Raw genomic sequence first — 18,752 nt, 5'->3', positions numbered from 1 at the left:
GGCCAGTTGTGAGTTTGGAGCAATTTTTGGAGCAAAGAAAATCTCCTTTAGAAGCACTTTTGCATCAGAAAAATCATATTTTGGAGCAGCTCTGGAGCAACGTATGCATAAGTTTGGATCAATTCGGTGCAGTTCCCTATTAGAGATACTGGCATGCATTCATATAATCACTACTGCATGATGCCCATTAAAACCCAATGTTTGTGGTGATACTGTACTAGCCAAATTTCCCTTTGACGGCTGTGAAGCTGTGCCATACAGTTACCATAACTACCGCAGAAGAGCCCACTTCATTAAAGCGCCCACTATTAACATTTCCCAAACTTGTAAGTTTTGCAAATTATATGTTAAGCCCCCGATTTGATAGAACGAGCAGCCATGCCTAGGTTAAACCAGTTTTCAGTGAAAGTGAGGTGGTTGCTCCCCCGATATTTTACGGTAGTCAAATTTCCACTTTATTTTCATTGCTAGTGGAGAAAGGTAGGAGTGATGCAAGTGCATTAACTATCACCAGTGAGAAGTCGATGTAGAGTACCTATTTAACCTTCTGATAATAAAAAGCATTAAATCGACACAAAAACCCAATTTCTTTTTTCGTCAATAACAGGTAGGAACAACCACCAGCATGGTAAAACAAAGTCACATGCATGCCGTGGATAGTCTGCAACCCTTCCCAGCACACATCCCACCCTCAGGCAGCATTGAAATGTAGTTGCAAGACAACTTTGGGGGAGAACAGTGACGTCATTTAGGTTGCCTAGCTCCGGTGAAGGCTTTCTATGATGCCCTCGATCACGTGAGCTTCAAGTGTGCGCATGCGCAACCGAGGCATTACGAAAATGCTGCAGGCTTCTGCTGTTGGAGAAGCAGCTGAAAGCTCGCGCGTGACGTCCTTATCTAGTTGGTAATCCTGGTTCTTGAGAGACTTAAAAGAATAAGGAAGATTGTAATGATAAACTGATTGGCAAACTCACATGTTCGTCCACCGAGTATGTCAGCTCCCCGTCGTCGTAGAGCACAAACCAGCGCCGCTGCCATCGCTGAAGAAATGGAGAGAAGCACAAAACGGTGGAGCGTAAAGGAACGGTAAGCACAAATCACTCGCAGTACCGTTAGTCAGAACTGTGAAGCACCTACAATATGGGTAATTTCATCTCAAATCATGGAAGAAAAAACTATGAATCCTGAAAAAATTATGAATCCTGAATATATGTACGTTGGTGGCAAATCTGTGACTAGAGCAAAACTGCAAATTAGAATGGAGCGATACAACCGTTATTGAGGATGATAAACCTGACGATGAACATTCCATACTCTCGAGCTCCTCTCCTTCAGTGTGCACAGGTGGTCAAGCTCCTCCCCTCTGGTCACCGTTAACCAATCAGGGTCGAGCACCTCACTCCTCCTCTCCCACCCGATAACGATGATAAACAGTGTCGAGCCTCACAGCCACGCTTTTATCCAGGCTTCACTTTCGTCTGGGCTTCACGAAATGCCCAACACCAAGCCAAAAAATGGTTTACATAATACTTTACCTTGCAAAATGTGTTTCAATGACTGAAATAAAGTTTTGTTAATTTTTTATGCTCGATAAATTAAAAAAAGAAATGTTTCAATCAGTTTATTTGCAGAAAAGTTGTGAATTTTGAAAATTTATAAGCAAACTGTGCACAGACTTTTTTTTAATTACCCTAACATACCAGTCACACCCCACTTTTAGTAAATGGTTTTTGAGCTCAAATATCATAAATACTACGGACACACATTCCAAGCGCATATATAATAATTATGTAAAAAATTTGGCAATGGCCCATATCTTTTCATCTTAGAAGGGAGGGACAAATATGTCTTCTTTTCAAACGCACTGCACAATATGACAAGGCCATATATGTCAGAGAAACTTGATTGCATATTTAAGAGCACACAAAAAACTCAAACTTTTCTTCTCAAGTCTACGGTGTTGTTTCTTCTATATAAACTAACAATATTTTTTTTATATAGGCTTGGAATTTCATTTTATATGTTTCATATGCCTTAAACGACTGTACATCAAAAGCTAGCTCTATTCAAACTTGGCCTGTTGTTGTCAAAGGTGCAAGATTCAAGGATTTCTATTGTATAGAATACAATAAAAAAAACACTTCTAGAGAGCTTTAACCCTCCGTCGTGACTCCAAAATGTGTCACTCGTGAAAGCTGCAAAAATCGCAAGACCTACTGCCATTTTGAAACCCAAAACTAAAGAACAACAAAAAAATATATACTTCTGTAGTTGTAATGTGAGGCTTTATTATAGTCACACATTTTTCACCAACATATATTTTTTTCACAAATTTTTAGAGGACCCAACATTTTTCTTGCACAATTTGAGATGAAATCACCCTTTCAATACCCAGCTAAAGATACTCGTCAAAGGCACCCTGTAAAGGCATTCATGGTGACTATATTTCTACGCAAACTTTAACACAATTAAGGAAAAGAATTGCCGACTCAAAATCTGCTCTTTTTTTTTTATTGTTGGCGCCAGTTCAACTGCCCTATGAAGGCCAGTTGAGAACTTCACGAAGCATATCTTCAATATTAAATTAGAATATTTAATCAAACTTAATTTTCATGGCACCAAGACACCAAAAACCACGGTAGAGAAAAGAAAACCCATATGTCACAACTTAAATGCGACATGATTTAGATTATGATCTAGACCAGGAGTCTTTTTCTCTTATAATTTAAATCGGACTGTTCCTGGAAAAAAGTAATCATGAAAACAATCTTTTTGACATTTGAAGTCTCCGCTATTCAGCTCTTTTTATGAACACGCACAATTTTTTTTACGTAGCTTTAAACATACAATCATCGAAAGAGGAATTTTCGACATGGTGCATGAAGAAAGCAGAGCATGGTAAAATGAATTGGCAGCATCGAGTTTCCCTTTTCATTTTGCTTTACGTCGCTCATTATGCTGAAGAGATAGATATTAAATACTGGGAATAAAAAACCTGATGAGAAAGCTCTCATATTTCTAATGCTATCGGCGTCAGCAAGCTGCACCGGTGGCTTCAAAAGCTTGCTCCTTCCTAGAATGCAGCTTGTTCATGATTTTGGATATTATAATTGTGACTGACAGACTATGGGACTTTTTCTATGGCATCGGTGAGATGTAGAAAGATAAAAACTTGCACAGATTTCAATATTTATCTCAAGTAGCTCATATTTTGTTGCACTTATCAATTGGCAATATTATGTTGTTCCGCAATATTTAAAGGGAAGCTACGAAGCTTCTTGAAAAAAATGAGTTAAAAGTGAATTCTAGTGTATTTTTACCTCGTGAACCCGAATACCCAAACCATTTGCTGCGCAAGTGTTGTTAATCGCGAGAAAACGCGAAAGACAGCCGCTGTCCGTGACGTCATCGATGGATCTTTTGGCTGCCCAAGGCTACTGAGGCGGGGCTTCAGCCCTATTTTGAAATTGCTCGTATGGCTCTCCGGCGCGTCGCATTGAAATATAATTGTGATATCTGTTATTCTAAAGGCCAAATGAATGCAATTCAAGCGTTTTTTCTCAAATGTAGAAGTGCCCCATCTTCCCTTTAAAGCACAAATAAGGTTCTTCACAAACATTTAAGATACGAGGAAGGTTGCCTTAGCTTTAAGGTACAAAGTTGTTTGTATTCACCATCAAATGTGTTTAAATGAAATGTAACCTCACGACATACTTACATTTGGAAGCTATTAGCTTTCGTGCATGCTTTTTCTAGGTTCAGGTTCACTAAAAGAACTCTTCTGTCACATTACAAAATGTGATAAAAACTACATTTCGACAGAACTTAATAATGATTTTTTTTTTACTCGTAAAATTAAAATATTTATATTTTCTAAGCTTTTGGAAACAAATTAATTAAAAAAAAAAAAAAAAAAAAAAAACTCGAATTTGTAGTCACGGAGGGTGAAACAGTCCAAGCAACCTCTGCAGTCTTGTTTTGTCGAAATGTCGTTGGAGTGTCCTTTTAATATACGAGATATTTTGGGAGACTCCATTCCAGGCAAAACCAAAGGCAATAAAAAAAGCAAACGAGCCCGCAGACGGCAGAAAATACTCGGCGACGGCAATCGCGGCCGCGCTCTCGCCCAACAAAATGAACAGAGGAAGGCGAAAAAGGACCGCAAGCAAGACGGAGGGACCCATCACAAAAGAAAAGGGGTCCGCTCACTCGCACAAGCATAGGCTACGGCACAAGCGACAGCAGCGAAATGCCTTTTTTGACGCAAGCTATTTCGACGGGGGCATGCATCAAAGCGCAAAGGCGCTTTGAAGCATGTCCACGGCGGCACAGAAAAAAAAAAAAAAAAAAAAATGTCCACCATAAACGACAAAATAACATCCAGGCCTTGTCAGCGATGTGTTGTTGCTGTATGGCGGCAAGAGACGCGAGTCACGCGACCGAGAGGGCGCCCATACGCACATGTGGGGGTTTGAGCGCGGTGCGTTCCGTAGCGGCAAGCGGACGCGTAGCGGTGCAAAGAGCGCTGGCGCCCACCCACTTCTCGGCTTCTGATTGGACGAACGCACGCGCCGCCGCCGCGTCCAAACTTGAGCCGGGCTCTACTAATCGTGCGATTGTTGTCAAGTTCCTAAGCCTTAAGGAAAACAAATCAGGAGGCACTGAGTAAAGCATATGAGGAATGTTCAGTCCCCGAATGTATGGATTGACGAAGACGAAAAAACAAAAACAAAAAAAAAAACTTGGGGAATTCAAAAAACTACATCAAGAAACGCAAAAAAAAAAAAAAAAAAAAAAGTTAGATTTGGTTTTGAAACACTGTTCATGGATGATAAGGCATTCTTTTATGATCCCTACCTGAACAGAGTTGATGAATTACAGAACGCTCTTTTCAGACCTCTGCTACCAAACGCGAACAAGCCATAAAAGTAAAAAAGTTTTTTTTTTTAGATTAATTTTAGATGACTTATCTAAACATGGCGAGCTTGATAATGCCGTTGAGGTACACTGCTCTCACATTATTTTGGGAACGAAAACGTGGCTTTCCAATAATACAACAAACGACCAACGACTGAAACAGGTCCTTCTGGGTGGTGGTGTCCTCGTTGCAATTCAGAAAAGGTTCTCGCCTGATTGAAATATGTTTTGTTCGGGTCGAGTTCGCGTTTTCTCATGTATTAATAGGAGTGCGATGCCGTGTTCATTCGCGAATTGTATAAAGTTATGAATACTGCGTTACCCACAGTGTCCTCCAGGGGGTATTTAATTATCCTGGCACTGATTGGACTGTCTCGTTCACTCGATCCGGTTATGTGAGTTCCAACGCGGGAACATTCAATTATTATTTAATATTACCCGTGAACGTTGTTGAAGCTATTGTCATGGTGGACGCTGACACTTCTATTCACAAAAAAATGTTGCGAAATCAAGTTCATTTTTGATTATGAAAGAGCAAACTCTTCGGACATCGCATCAACCATTGAGACTTGATTTTCAAGGTTTTTTTAATCTCAAATCAGAAAACCAAAAAAAAAAAAAAAATGGAGTCTGATTAAAGCAAAGCTTTTGCAGACAATGAATCTATTTGTGTCTAGCGCTCCTAAACAACAACGTGCTTTACGTGGGCTTACCGACAAACATGGTAACTTGTCTGATCCTGAAAGTGCAATAGCTTCTAAACAGTCTCCAGGTGAAGTTTTTAACGAAGATTCATTTCCTTTACCTGTATATAAAAAATAGTCACAACTAGGGTGCCTCAATGTCCTTCTGTTTAGGGTGATGCCACCTAGGGTGCCTTCATGTGCGCTCTGCTTAGGGTGGTGGCATCTCGCCATTTTGTCACACACGTTTATTTTTATTTTTTGTTCAGAAGCGCGTGAAAGAGCGTGTCCCTGCACGCGCTTGTGGCGCTGACTGTGCTATGGCGACATTTTGTTTTCGTCGATTTCTTTGTATTTTGACCGTGAGCGCGTGCTGTCGGCATGTGGTACTACAAAGGGTGGCATCACCCTAAACAGAAGGACATTGAGGCACCCTAATGCCACCCTTTGTAGTACCCGATGCCGACAGCACGCGCTGACGGGGAAAATACAAAGAAATCAACGAAAACAAAATGTCGCTATAGCACAGTCAGCGCCACAAACACGTGCAGGGACACGCTCTTTCACGCGCTTCTGAACAAAAAATACAAATAAACGTGTGGGACAAAATGGCGAGATGCCACCACCCTAAGCAAAGCGCACATGAAGGCACCCTAGTCACAACAGTGCATTCCTTGATCGGAGAAGCGTCGACTCCAACGTGATTAGCCAGCTTATCCTCAACCTCGCTCACTCTTCTAGTCCTAGAGCTGATGGTATTACGTGTAAACTACTAAAGCTTGCTCTGCCATACTCAAGTATTTTATTGCAACCTTCGTTTCAACCGACTTTGGATCAAGGATCATTACCTCAAAACTGTAAACACGCGAAGGTAATCCTGGAGACGTTAGGTCGGCTAACAACTACCGTCCCATTTCCCTGACGAGCATACCCTGCAAGCTTCGAGACTACCTTTCAGATGTTAGGGAGTTTTCGCAGACTGCGTTTGCCCCTGCGCTAAGCCCTCCGCAACGAAGTTGCTACTGCGCCTGCGCGCCGGTGGCCTTGACTGTAGTGTTCCGGGTATCGTAGCGGGTTGCGGAGGGCCTTGAGGGACGGCGAAAACGGTCTACGAAAACTCCCTGTTAACTTTCTTTTCCCTAACCAGCATGGTTTCTGTAAAAAAAGATCTTTCGAAACTTTCATTACTTACATACATGAGAACATTCACTGACGGGTAGAGACTGATGCTATTTTTGTCGATTTTTCGAAGGCGTTCGACCAAGTCCCACACAAACGCCGACAAAAAAAAAAAAAAAAAAAAAAAAAAAAATTACTAGTTTTTTTTTTTTTTTTTTTTAGCTAGATCAAAGAATTCCTCTCCTACAGCTAGAACTCAGTATGTGCCAGCTCTTAACATGTCAGTTCTCAGAAAATTTCGGTAAAATATGGAGTTCCTGAGATATCGGTCCTTGGCCAGCTACTTTTTTTTTTTTTTTTAATTATCGATATGATTTCCCTAACTCTCCAGGGCATAGTAGCGCTTTTAGACGAGGACAAAGAGACTAGACACGCACGAGCGCTGTCTGCAACTGTTTAATGAACGTGGAAATGGGAAATATCCTTTCACAATCACCCAGCCCCAGGCCTTGCCGCCGCTCGCATCAACTTTAACTCCTTATCAAACAGGTCAATGGACGCAACGCTAACACAGCCTACACCAGATCTCTTCACCTCGTCCGCTCCGATTATCTCCCTCAAAGTTTTGTTTTTATGTTTGGCCATGGAGTATTGAGCATGTGCCGAACAACGGCCTGCATCCGCAGTCCTGACCATGCACTGATAGGTGGCCATCTCGTTAGTTGTTGACAGTCAAGATTCTGTTCGCGGAGCCCATCGTTCAGGCATCTGCCGGTTTGTCCTACGTATTTCTTTCCGCATGTTAACGGAATCTGATAAACAACACCCTGAGCACAAGCGACAAACGGACTTCTGTGCTTTTTCACACAGCCCGGCGAGGCTTTGCGGAAAGGGTTCGTCAAATGACTCAACCTGGCGAGCTTTTACGGCGCAGAAAAGAAACCTTCCTATTAATACTTGGACTGAAGAACGTGGTGGTGGGGGGAGGGGGGGGGGGGGGGGGGGGGGGGGGGAGTAAAATATAAATAAGGAAAGGACATAAAAGACGAGGGCGGGGACGTCCTCGTCTTTTATGTCCTTCCGTTATTTATATTTTCGTATTTATGCGGCTCGCTATTTTCTTTAGGTTATGCGCCGTCTTGTGCATGTAAGGCGCGACTGCAATCTTGTTTTGTTCTGGCCTCATCTGGACAGGAGTTAACCTTTACTCGAAGCCTTGTAGCCCAGCACTCTGCATTGACGAGTCCCTAAATCTATTTGTTCTAAAATTAGAATTTTCGCAGATGACTGCGTAATATATAGGCACATGGTCTTAAAAGACGTCAGCCTGACCCTGCAGCATGACCTAGATTCTTTATCATCATGGTGCGAGAAATGGCAAATGGTGACGAGCATTTCGAGAACAAAATTTCTCGCATTTCACGCACAAAAAAAAAAAAAAAAAAAAAAAACGATTACAAACAACTATGAAACAAGCGGCTACAGCTCTGAAAGGTTCTAGATTATAAATATATTGGTGTAATACTAACTGAAAGCCTACATTGGAAAATGCATATAGATTCTATCGTTAGCCAAGCAAATCGCACCGCCCTCGGTTATTTTAGAAGGAATTTGTATATGACGCATTCTGACTGTGGGGATTACGTATCTTCACGCCCGAGAACCGGTGCTCAAAAAGAGCCCGATGTCCGTTCCTCCGCGCGGCCGACGGCTAGCACCGAGGGCGGTCGCCGCGCCGGGTTCGCCAACGCCATGCCAACAACGAGGATCCCGATACACAACAGCGCTTATTCGGAAACCGGGCCGGCTTGCTCGAAGAAGCGGCTGAGACTGAGGGAAACAAAGCACCGGCCTGGGGCACGTGCCCGTCTTGAGACTCGCTTTGAGTCCAGCTCTGCTCGTGGCTTCGGCGGTGCTTTCTTTCCCCCCCCCGTCTCAGCTGAGACGCTGTTTCTATAAAGCCGACCCAGGAATCCCCAACAAGACACTGCGGTCAAGCGAGCTGTGGGCGCGGAGTGCTCGCAGCGCTTGCCGACCCCAGAACCGAAAGGGACCGCGAACGGAGTCATCGCCGATGGGCCGAGCCCGTCGTCGCAGGAGATCAAGCCAGAGCTCTCTGCAGACGGACGTCCACAAAAAGGAGGGGACGCCGACTGCCAGGGGAATTGCTAGCGTCGAGTTATCGCCGGTCGGACGAGCTCACGCCGCGACTCAAACCGTCGCCCGGAGGCCACTTGAGGACTCCCCGCCAGACGGCCGTCCATTGGGAGGATCTGCCGCGGGTCTCCCGAAAACGGGAGATGCCTGGAGGAGTGCCAGAGAGTTGGCCAGCAAAGTGGTGAACTCTCCTCAACACGATGCGGAACGAACAGGCTCGAAGCCCTCCGGTCGGTTACGCCTTCATCGGGGGAGGGAAACGGGTGGCTCCCATTTGATGTATGTTTGCTGGCTAACAAGTCCTTTATTCGTTCGACAGTAAAATGAGCTGAAATAACATGGAATCCCTCGCGAGATTATTTGATTAATAAACTTGAATCTGTTCAAAATAGAGCCGTTCGTTTGATTTTTAGAGATTCTTCATTTACGCCCAGCGTGACAGCTTCAAGTCCAAAGCTGGCCTAGCATCACTATGCAATAGACGCAAAGTATCATTTCTGCATCGACTGCACTACCATAATCGGGATCCTAAAAGTCAGCTTTAACTACCCCCTTACCGAATTTTTCCTCGACTCGATCACCAGCACAAAATCAGGTCGCTATCCTGTCGAACAAAACCGTATTCTGAATCTCCTTTAGATCTGGCTATCAACGAGTGGAATAACCTACCTGGAAGAGTGGTGACCAGCCCGGGTCCATATCATAAGAGCGAATGACATTTTAGCGAACGGCGACATTTGAGCGAATGGTCGTTTTAGCGAATAACGGGGGCGCGCGTTAACCGATCCGTCGCGCTGCGCTTTACGCCGCTTCGCGGCGACAGTCTGCGGCGACTCATTACAAAAATATTAATTCACTTAGCCCAACCGAAAACGCCGCTTCGCGGCGTCCGACTATTCGCTAAAGTGTCGTTCGATGAAACGTGGGCGTTCGCTAAAACGTCATTCGATCAAGTGAGTGCCTCCCCTCGGAACTATAGGTTTATTGACAAGAAAAGACGGAGTGATCCAGCCCCGTGAGTGACAGTCGCTCTCTTCCACCCAGGCTGTCTAATGAAGGAATTCTCTTTCCTTGTTTGAAAGCGCCACCGACCTTACACTAATACAGTTCTTATCTTCACGAAGGATGTGGAAGGCCTCCAGCACCTCGCGGGTCAATTTGTCGATGTTACTATCCAAGACGGTTGTCTCGCCGAATAGCCATCTATCTGCATGTGCACTCCTCACAATGGATTGAAAGTTGTCCGCCCACAGTAGGTTTCAAGGAGTAATCACGCTCACGGAGTTGATCATTGAGGCATTTGCCCGTTTGGCCTATGTAGCCCTCGCCACACGAAACGAAGCGTCTGGGAGACAGGGCTTGGCAAGCTTCTTGGGGCACTTGTGTTTTGTGGTACCCTCAGCATTCACTATAGGGCGAATTGGACTTTATTTTTGCGCTGCTGAAAAGCTACTCCAACTCCATAACTTGCAACTTTTTTTTTCTTTTTTACTTATAGGACATTTTGTGCAGGTGCGCTATTACCACTGGCCTTGTTTTCTAGACGCTGGTCTTATTGGTCTAAAGCCGTTTGCTTTCTTCAACGGAGCGTCTGCCACATCGGCCAATAGGGCTGAGAACAGCCAGATTTTCTTTGCCTCTCGACTTGCATACTGAAGCTGACTGCCACAGTCTGAAGGCACTTTTTAGTGCAGAGACCAGACACGATGACTTGAGGGGGCATGGTCTAGAATGCCTTTCTTGGAGCGTTTAGCAGCACGACTAACAAACACGGGTGTCCCGCAGGTAGAGCGAAAGGTACGGGAACTGAAGCACCCTTTCTTTGGGTACCTCGAAGGTGAACCCAAGGCCTCCTCCGTCTCAGCAAAGGTTGCCATACTATTACATGTCCAAACGTCCGCCATCTTCAAGAATTGCCAGGAAGTACGCGCAGTCGTTTTACATGTCACCGGGCCGTAACCGCACGGCGTCGTCGCGCCTATGCAAAATATCTAGGCTAAATAACGAAATGGCTCTGTCGTTTTCCACGTATCGCGCGCACGTCCCTCAAGTACACGGTAAGTAACCCGATCTGCTTGCACCGGGGACAAAAGGGATTTCGGGAATGTTTCCCCCGCGGAAAAGTGCTAAAACTGCATTTACCATGCTTTTTTTTTTTTTTTTTTGTATACGGATGGTCTAGAGTTCCGCCCAGACGTAACAGTAGCAGGTCCAGCAGAGTTCCGTCCAGACGAAGGACAGCAGGCCCAATAGGGTTCCGACCAGACGGAACGACAGCAAGCCTCGTAGAGCCCCGTTTGTTCCGTTCCGAGGGCCCAGTATAAGAACATTGCTCCTTTCCGTGTCCAATTTGCGAAGTAGCAAATCCTATTTAAGCCGATTGACCTCTTCGTTACTGTAAATAAACCACATTTCTCTCTTTCGTGTCCAAGCTAGAGAAACAATAACAGGCTCTCGGTCCATTTTTTGGGGGGATGCCAAGGGTGTTTTTTCTTGTGTTTTGGGATGCCAAGGGTGTTTTTTCTTGTGATTGTTCACAAGGTGAAGCCACAATACCAGGTTCTTATTATGCGAACCTCGTTACAAAATAATGCTCCGCAATCGAACAGAAACGTCGGGGGAAGTTGAGACAGGCAGTGCTCCTTCATTACGACAGTGCACCCATGCCTTAGGTGTTGCATTAGAATGGTTGTCATCGCTAAATAAAGCCTTGAAAATACTATCCACCGCATTCACTGTATCTGACTCCCCAGTAACAACAAACTCTTTAAAATAGAGGAAAGAAACCCCGTGCATGGGAGGGATTTTTAATAGTTATACGAGGTAATAAAAAGGCCGGAGATGCGTGGTTTGCAGAGGCTGGACAAAGTGGTTTTTAGGAAGCAGTATAAATGTTATAGATAAGATTGCTGGGACAAGTGAATTTAACTAAATTAAAGTTAACATAGGAACACCGCCAGTTGTTCCTCCGGAAATGGGTCAGGGGTGGAGCATGTAGGGATCAGCCCCTGTGTATGTTGCACGGAGCTTCAGCGGCGCGTTTCTTTTCCTTCTGGACGGAACTTCGGACGGGGCTCTAGTGGCGACAGTCGTTCTGTCTGGAAGGAACTCTACAGGGCTTGCTAACTCTCCGTCTGGATAGCGGTGGCTATCCGTCTGGACGGAACTGTAGTGGTTCCGCCTGCACTCTCAACAAAAGAGCAGTCGTAGGGTACTACATTTGGGGTAGTCAGAAGCCGTCACAGATATCGCTACCCCCTTAGTAATACTAACGACCCCATGGGTACTCACACGACATTCAATCAACAGGTAGTCACAGTGAGCACCCCCAAAAGTAACATGGCGGCTGGCAAGCGACAGTGTAGCAATACGAGTAAGGTCTAGCGACCTGGACTGCTTTTCGCTAAACTACGATTCTCAAGTGCGTACGCCCGTTCGCTGCCTTCCGTGCGCACTAAAGCACTCCAAAACGCGCCCCGAAGCACTGGCACCGCACCTATTACGAGTAGGGGCGGCGACGTGAGGAGGAGGAGGAGGGGGGGGGGGGGGGGGGGGGCATTCGAGGGGGTTTGTCCGCGACTGCTTTCGTGCGGCCGGCTGCATTTACTCCGCGACCAGAAAACATTCAAAGAAGGAATCGTATAGCGACAAATGAAATTATGTCTTTATTGAACAGAGAATCTGCTTGCTGTGCTTGCCGCAAGTGATCTGGCGTTTTCGATTGACAGTGGCGAGGTGAGGCATCACCGATTCAAGCGGCGTCGGTTCCGATCGTTCGTTCTCCTGCTCACCTGTTAGCATACGTTATCCACTTTCAAGTCCCTGGTAATCCCCACCGCGTCTGTGCACGCACTATTCACCGCACGGAACACCCATTCAACTGGCTATGGGACTGATCCCACTGGCACGAGAGGCCGAGAACCGAACCCTTTGTGGCTGCTCCGTGGAGCCATGGAGCGCCTCCATTTTTCACTCAAATAACTAGACACATAAACGCGCGACTCCTTGAATTGGGCGGCGACACGCGCCACCTAACGGACAGCGCTCAAACTATAAGAAAAAAAGAAACCAACAGTCTTTGCTCTGAGCCCCTCGCCAGACGTGCACGTACTACATAATGCACACCACACTTCACACATACGCGACATACAGACACCATACAATATTATACATCAACGCGTTCACAAACAGCACAAGGTACAACATCAGAAATTGACACTCTACATTCCTATACACACGACTATTCGACACCACCAGCTTATATACTGCTGTATTTTCTGTGACCGATTAGGATGGTGACCACTGTCATATTTTGCATAAATACGAAAAGACTGTGGAAGATTTAGCCGTATATATTATTTTCCTCTACTGCCCTTAGGAAAGCGCTCGTATCTCTAATGTAGGGCCATTGCAAAAGTGAACTGCAGGTTATAAATCAAATTGAATAGTCGCTACACGCCACGTTTTGATCAGTTCCGTTTTCTCGCTTGCCTACACTTCAAGTATACAAAAGCCTGTTTAATTAATTGTATTAATTATCGAAACTAATTTCTGCAATCACAACTTGAACACGCTGATGCATTTTCTTTTCTCTTTTTACATATCCGAATGACTTCAGCGGCGGTTGAGTAAATGTTGAGTACACTGAGCGCGTGCAGGTGATTCTAGCGAAGCCCGTCCGCCGGTCCTCCCCGAAGCGTTGTTTCAGTTTTCTTCTTTTCGCTACAATTGTTTCTGCTCAAGCGCGTGTCTTTCAAATATGCGTTCTATGCGCTCGCGCTCGCGCCAGGTGCCTTCACCTACAGCGAACGCGAAATACGCAAGCTAAATTATCTGAAGCCTGGTTCAGACAGGTGCGTTTGACTGCGTTGCGGCAGCGAGAAACCAGGACATCCCTGCTGCTTATATCGCGTGCCAACATGATTCCTTGGATTGGATTCCATGCTTCATACGAAGCACAGATGTGCCGGTGACTAGCTTTCCGCACTCGACGCAACGCAGTCTGCAAACGCATGATGACTAAGGGGGGGGGGGGGGGGGGGGGGGGGGTGCTCACTTTTCCTTAAAGTGTGGACGGAACTCTTGCGGCGACAGTTGTTCCGTCTGGACTGAACCCTATCTGACGTATTTCTTCTGAGAATCAGCCTGGCGGCAGCAGTGATTTCGGTCCTTTTTTCGCTTGTTTCTGCTCATTTTAAGGATAGTTTTCTTTTCCCTTTTTCTCTCTCGATAAAAACGCGTTATTTAGCCTCCTTAAAATATGCTCTCTGGCCGACTGCTAATCCCAAAATGCTTACCGGTGATGTCACTGGTGGCGCGATTTCAACACTGCGTCGCCACCGGACGTTCAGCTGTTTTTGCCCGATCCAATTAAAATATAATTTTGAGGCTACTACTCGTTCCCCGAGTAGCACAAGCTAGTAATGAGGTAATAACATAAATAGATCAAACGCCCCCCCCCCCTCAAAAAAAAAAAAAAAAAAAAGGCAGGCGATTTAATATGGCGTTTAACCCAATCATAATTTTGCTACATGTATACCTCAAAAAAAAAAAAAAAAAAAAACTGTTTGAAACCGAAAGCACGGAGTTAATGGCCGAGACACGTGGACTGGGGACGAGGGAGAAATTGAGAGAGATACGAATACATGAAAGGATAAAACATCGACGACGGGGACGGAAACGGGACCTTTTTCATCGAGCAGCAACATACAATGCCACAAAATGTAAAACTGCCCCCAAAATGTATCAATGTTTTCGAAGGAGGAAAATAGAAACTTGTTAAAGGGAAGTTTACCATTAATTTTACAAGTTTCGAAAGCACTGGCGTCACGACGAGGTATTAGTAGTTATCTCTGGTGCTAGGAATTCGACCTCTGTCATTTTCAGTGATAATGAAGGTGCAGAAATATTCTTGTTGACAGCCCCAAATGGAGATGTGCTCTAAATTTAAAAGTTTTAAAAGCACTAGCGTCACGACGAGGTATCAGTAATCTAATCATAGGTGGTGTTAGGAATTCGACTTGTCAGGGACAGTGAGGGTGCAAAAATGTTTGTTGCTGACAGTCCCAATGGCAAATGAATGATTTTTCAACCAGATCTGCTGTTGTGCCCGTCCAGTGTTCTAATATCAGAGAAATAAAAAAAAGTACAGACATCGCACGTGCGGCTGGGAACAACGATTAAATAAATAAAAAAAAATAATTTGAAGCTTTTTATTATTATTATTATTATTTTTTTTTTAATGTTTCCAAGTTGTGTTTTCCGGATCGGACGAACTGGGAGACGCGGTTAACGCGTCTCCCAGTTTGTCCGATGTACTGACTGCCGCAGCTTAGTGGAACTGAATAAGCCTTTCTTTCTTCGCACTCGACGAACTTTTTGGGACTGTCGCTCTCATTTGCCCTTTTAGATATCTGCTACGACAGGAAACAACCCCACTCGCGTTGAACTTGGGCGCGATAGATATTAAACGGTGCGTGGAATTGTGCATGTAGGGAGTCACGGCGAAACGACCTTTCCTTTTCAGCAACAGCTTGCGGAAGTTGTGGCCTGAGAATGAATCTCTCAAGAGTGGAATGAAGTAGGTCCGCAGGAAAGCCAGGTCAGTGTCCCTTTAATGGACTTGGCCGTAGTAGAAAAACAAGCAATAGGCCACTGCTCTCTAGAGAGCAGTTCAACATTTATTGTTTTTATATAAGAGATGCGAAGGATATTTAACCTTAAGGACGCTTAAGGATAAATAAATGACAGTGACCTACGTTGCTTCGATTAACAACTTGATAACTGCCGGTAAGAAAAAAAGGAAAAAAACAAAAAGGAAGCATTCGCCAAAGGTGGATCGAATAGTGCTGCACTATTCACATAGCCTCGGATGGCAGGGGAAAGCCACAACATATCAACTTCCTCTTTACAGTGTTAGGAATGGCACCGCACTTTTCGATTAGAAGCAATATTGGCGATATTTGCACCCGAATGATCTGGCCTCGTTGTACAGAGGAAAGAAGGCGTCGCTCACCCTCGTCCTGTTGACAGCCTGCGAGAAGTCCCAGTCCGGCGCCACAAAGAGGTACCCGCACGTTGACACCTTCCGCGTCGCCTGCAAGAAAAAGCTTGTCAGAGAGAAATCTCCAAACCAGCGTAGAGAACAAACAAACCCCATGCTTCGGTCGAAGGTCGGGTCCACCTCCCATCTACCCGGGCGGGAGTCATCGTACCACCAGCTTACTGTATATACTCTGTTTCACCTTATGTCCAGACACAGCGGACGCTACGAGCTATCCTAGCCAATCGCGCTCTGTGAACGTAGCCCGTGATACTCTTTCCGCGCGTCGCTACGCCCCCTCTCCAAGGTCACGTGCCACTCACACGGGCTTGGATTGGCTCCGGCGGCTCGTAGCATCCGCTGCGCTCGGACGTGAGCTGAAACCAAGTATAGTTAAACTATACTTGGTTTCATATTAAATGGCCTGTGAAACGCCGTTTAATATGGTAGAATGTTCATCTAGATAATCCGCAAGTTCATATACTTGGTTTCAGCGTTACTTGGCAAAGCCCGTGGCTGTCCTCCCAAAAGGGGCGAGAGCATACCCCGAGCAGCCGGACATTCTGTTGTGTCTCAGGCGTCACTTTCCCTACCTTCAGAAGCTCGAAATCCCTACAAAAGCGACTTTGCCCTCCCTCCCGCCCCTGGCTTCGACAGCACTGCGCGCAGCTAGAGAGAAAAGCTACACGTGTCTCCCTCCGACGTGCTGATTGGCTCACTGGGACCGCAGCCTTTGCCAAGTTGAGCTGAGACGGAGTAAGATTTTTTCGAGGCGTAAGGCGACGGGAAACTCGCCCTTCCTTCGAGTGTCTAGTCCCAAATCTTCCCGGCCAGCGCTTTAATAATACAGACGTGGAGGTTTTGAAACAAACGCAGTGATCTTCCCATTTGGTCACAATGTACGCGATGAAACATCCCAAAACTACCCTCCCCGATGTTCGAAAACTGACAATACTCGCATATTGAAGATAATATTCGAGCATCCCCGCGGAATAAATGAAAAGTTTTCAACCACATGCAGATACAGTTTCAGCCAGCCAGAAAGTAGCGCACACCGCCGCAGACGACAGTTGCAATTGCAGCGACTGGAAAGCCCCGGAAGCAAAAGCGAGCCTTTTCCCACGGATATGATATACGACGAGGCAACTCTTCTGCGTCTACCTTCGGTAGACACTCCGCTCGAGACAAACAATCGCGCGTTCCGTCCGGCTACAACGTCCCCAGTGGCCTGCTGTGCGGTGAACAGGGGCCAAGAAACCAGCCCGGCTTGCGACGCGAGAACTCAACTTGAATATTTCTTTTCTCGCTTTAGACAAAAATCATTTCAATTAAACTTTTACAAATAAAAGGCAATAAAATCTTCTGAAGTCGTTGTGTTCAGCATTTTTACTTGAACCACCTCCAGGTAGCATAAACTGCTGTTTAGGCAGCAAAACGGACTTTTTCGAAACTTTAGAATTTTTTTTTTCTGCGAAGTATTTGGTTGTACTGTTTCAAACATTTCTTATATGTAATGCATCTAAACCTTCCTACAAAAAAAAAAAAAAATGAAGTTATAATTGCCAGGTACAAAGCAATATTTAAACAAAATATTTAGAAAGTTAGAAATGTTTTTATTGTTTATACATTTTTTTTTTAATATTGTAAGAAAAAAACTTTCTGGCAAGCTAAAATCCGTTCGAATATTATAAAACAAACTGTGAAGCGTTTTAAAGGAAATCTTATTTTTACTCAATTATTGATCGATGCCCAGTTGTACGCCCACCGAAAAAGTTACAACCACGCGCACGCTATAACAAAACTCTTTTCGGCGAAAACATTTTTTTTTTTTTAAATCGGAAATGGTTGAGCACAACGTCTTGACGTTTGAGATGGAATGATCCTTAAGCAGAAACTTTTTTACTGCAGTCGAAATTTGAAAATTATAGACCGGGTGTGAACTATAGTCGTGCAAAAAGGTAATAGAGAACACTAGTTTTCACTTGAGCATCTGGGGAGAACACAACCAACGACGCTTTACACACCCTAACGAAACTGATCTGATTGAACGATTGTAAGTTTATTGAATGGACATTTGGGCAAGTCTGTACGAGTTCATCGTGGAAAACAACGCGAAAGGGAGAAGGACAAAAAGAAAGGACTACACAAGCGCCGACTAACAACTGATTATTTGCTCGAATGTGTAGCTGGCAGTATGTTCGCTTCAGGCACAGGGCGCACCATGGATTTTGCTCCCACTTCATTCTTCTTCGTTTCCCACTCCACGTGCTAACCAAGATCCAGAAAATGAATCTCAGTGTTCCTTAGGGTCAGTGAAGGTTGACTCACGCATGATGGTCTGTTTTCTGTTAGGTGATAGGTTTCCTTCATTTCTCTACGCGTTCGCTCTTGGTGTTCAAACAATACAGTGTGGCGTTGGAGAACCGCGGTTCGCACCGGCACTCTCGACGGTGCATGGGTAAATGCGAGTATGCAGTCCCTTTCCTTTCGAAAAGCTGCAAAGTCAAGCACCGCATCAAATCGGTCACCTGCGTCAAAGCCACGGTCTCTCCCTTTCTCGTGCGGGCGCTCCTCTATTGGGCAAACGGGGCAATGCCTGAACATCCGACTCGGAGAACACCTCCTGGTTTAAACATCGAGACCAAAGGTGTAGAGAAATGAAGGAAACCTATCATATAACGAAAAACGGACCATCTTGCGTGAGTCGACCTTCGCTGACTCTAACGGACAGTGAGATACATTTTCTGAACCTTGGTTCGCATTTGGAGGGGGAAACGAAGAAGAAGCGAAGATAATGTCATCTACACATTCCAATAAAAAAAATCAGTTGTTAG

At 45.1% G+C, this 18,752-nt stretch overlaps 1 protein-coding gene across 1 annotated transcript in view; it reads right to left on the bottom strand.

Annotated features, from left to right (window-relative positions):
* Positions 1–18,752, bottom strand: part of LOC8032103 (protein outspread) — a 146,298-nt gene that overhangs the window by 84,276 nt on the left and 43,270 nt on the right. Inside the window, exons 2-3 of the mRNA XM_029966668.4 lie at positions 15,892–15,972; positions 975–1,040 (exon numbers count right to left, since the gene is read on the bottom strand). Coding sequence (XP_029822528.3) covers positions 975–1,040; positions 15,892–15,972 — 147 coding nt within the window. The remainder of the gene's footprint in view (positions 1–974; positions 1,041–15,891; positions 15,973–18,752) is intronic.

The sequence above is a fragment of the Ixodes scapularis genome, unplaced genomic scaffold (assembly GCF_016920785.2).
Source record: "Ixodes scapularis isolate PalLabHiFi unplaced genomic scaffold, ASM1692078v2 PGA_scaffold6__148_contigs__length_123643588, whole genome shotgun sequence".
NCBI classification, from domain to species: Eukaryota; Metazoa; Arthropoda; class Arachnida; order Ixodida; family Ixodidae; genus Ixodes; species Ixodes scapularis.
Note: the sequence above shows the minus strand (reverse complement) of the source record. Positions and strands in the feature narration are given on the sequence as shown.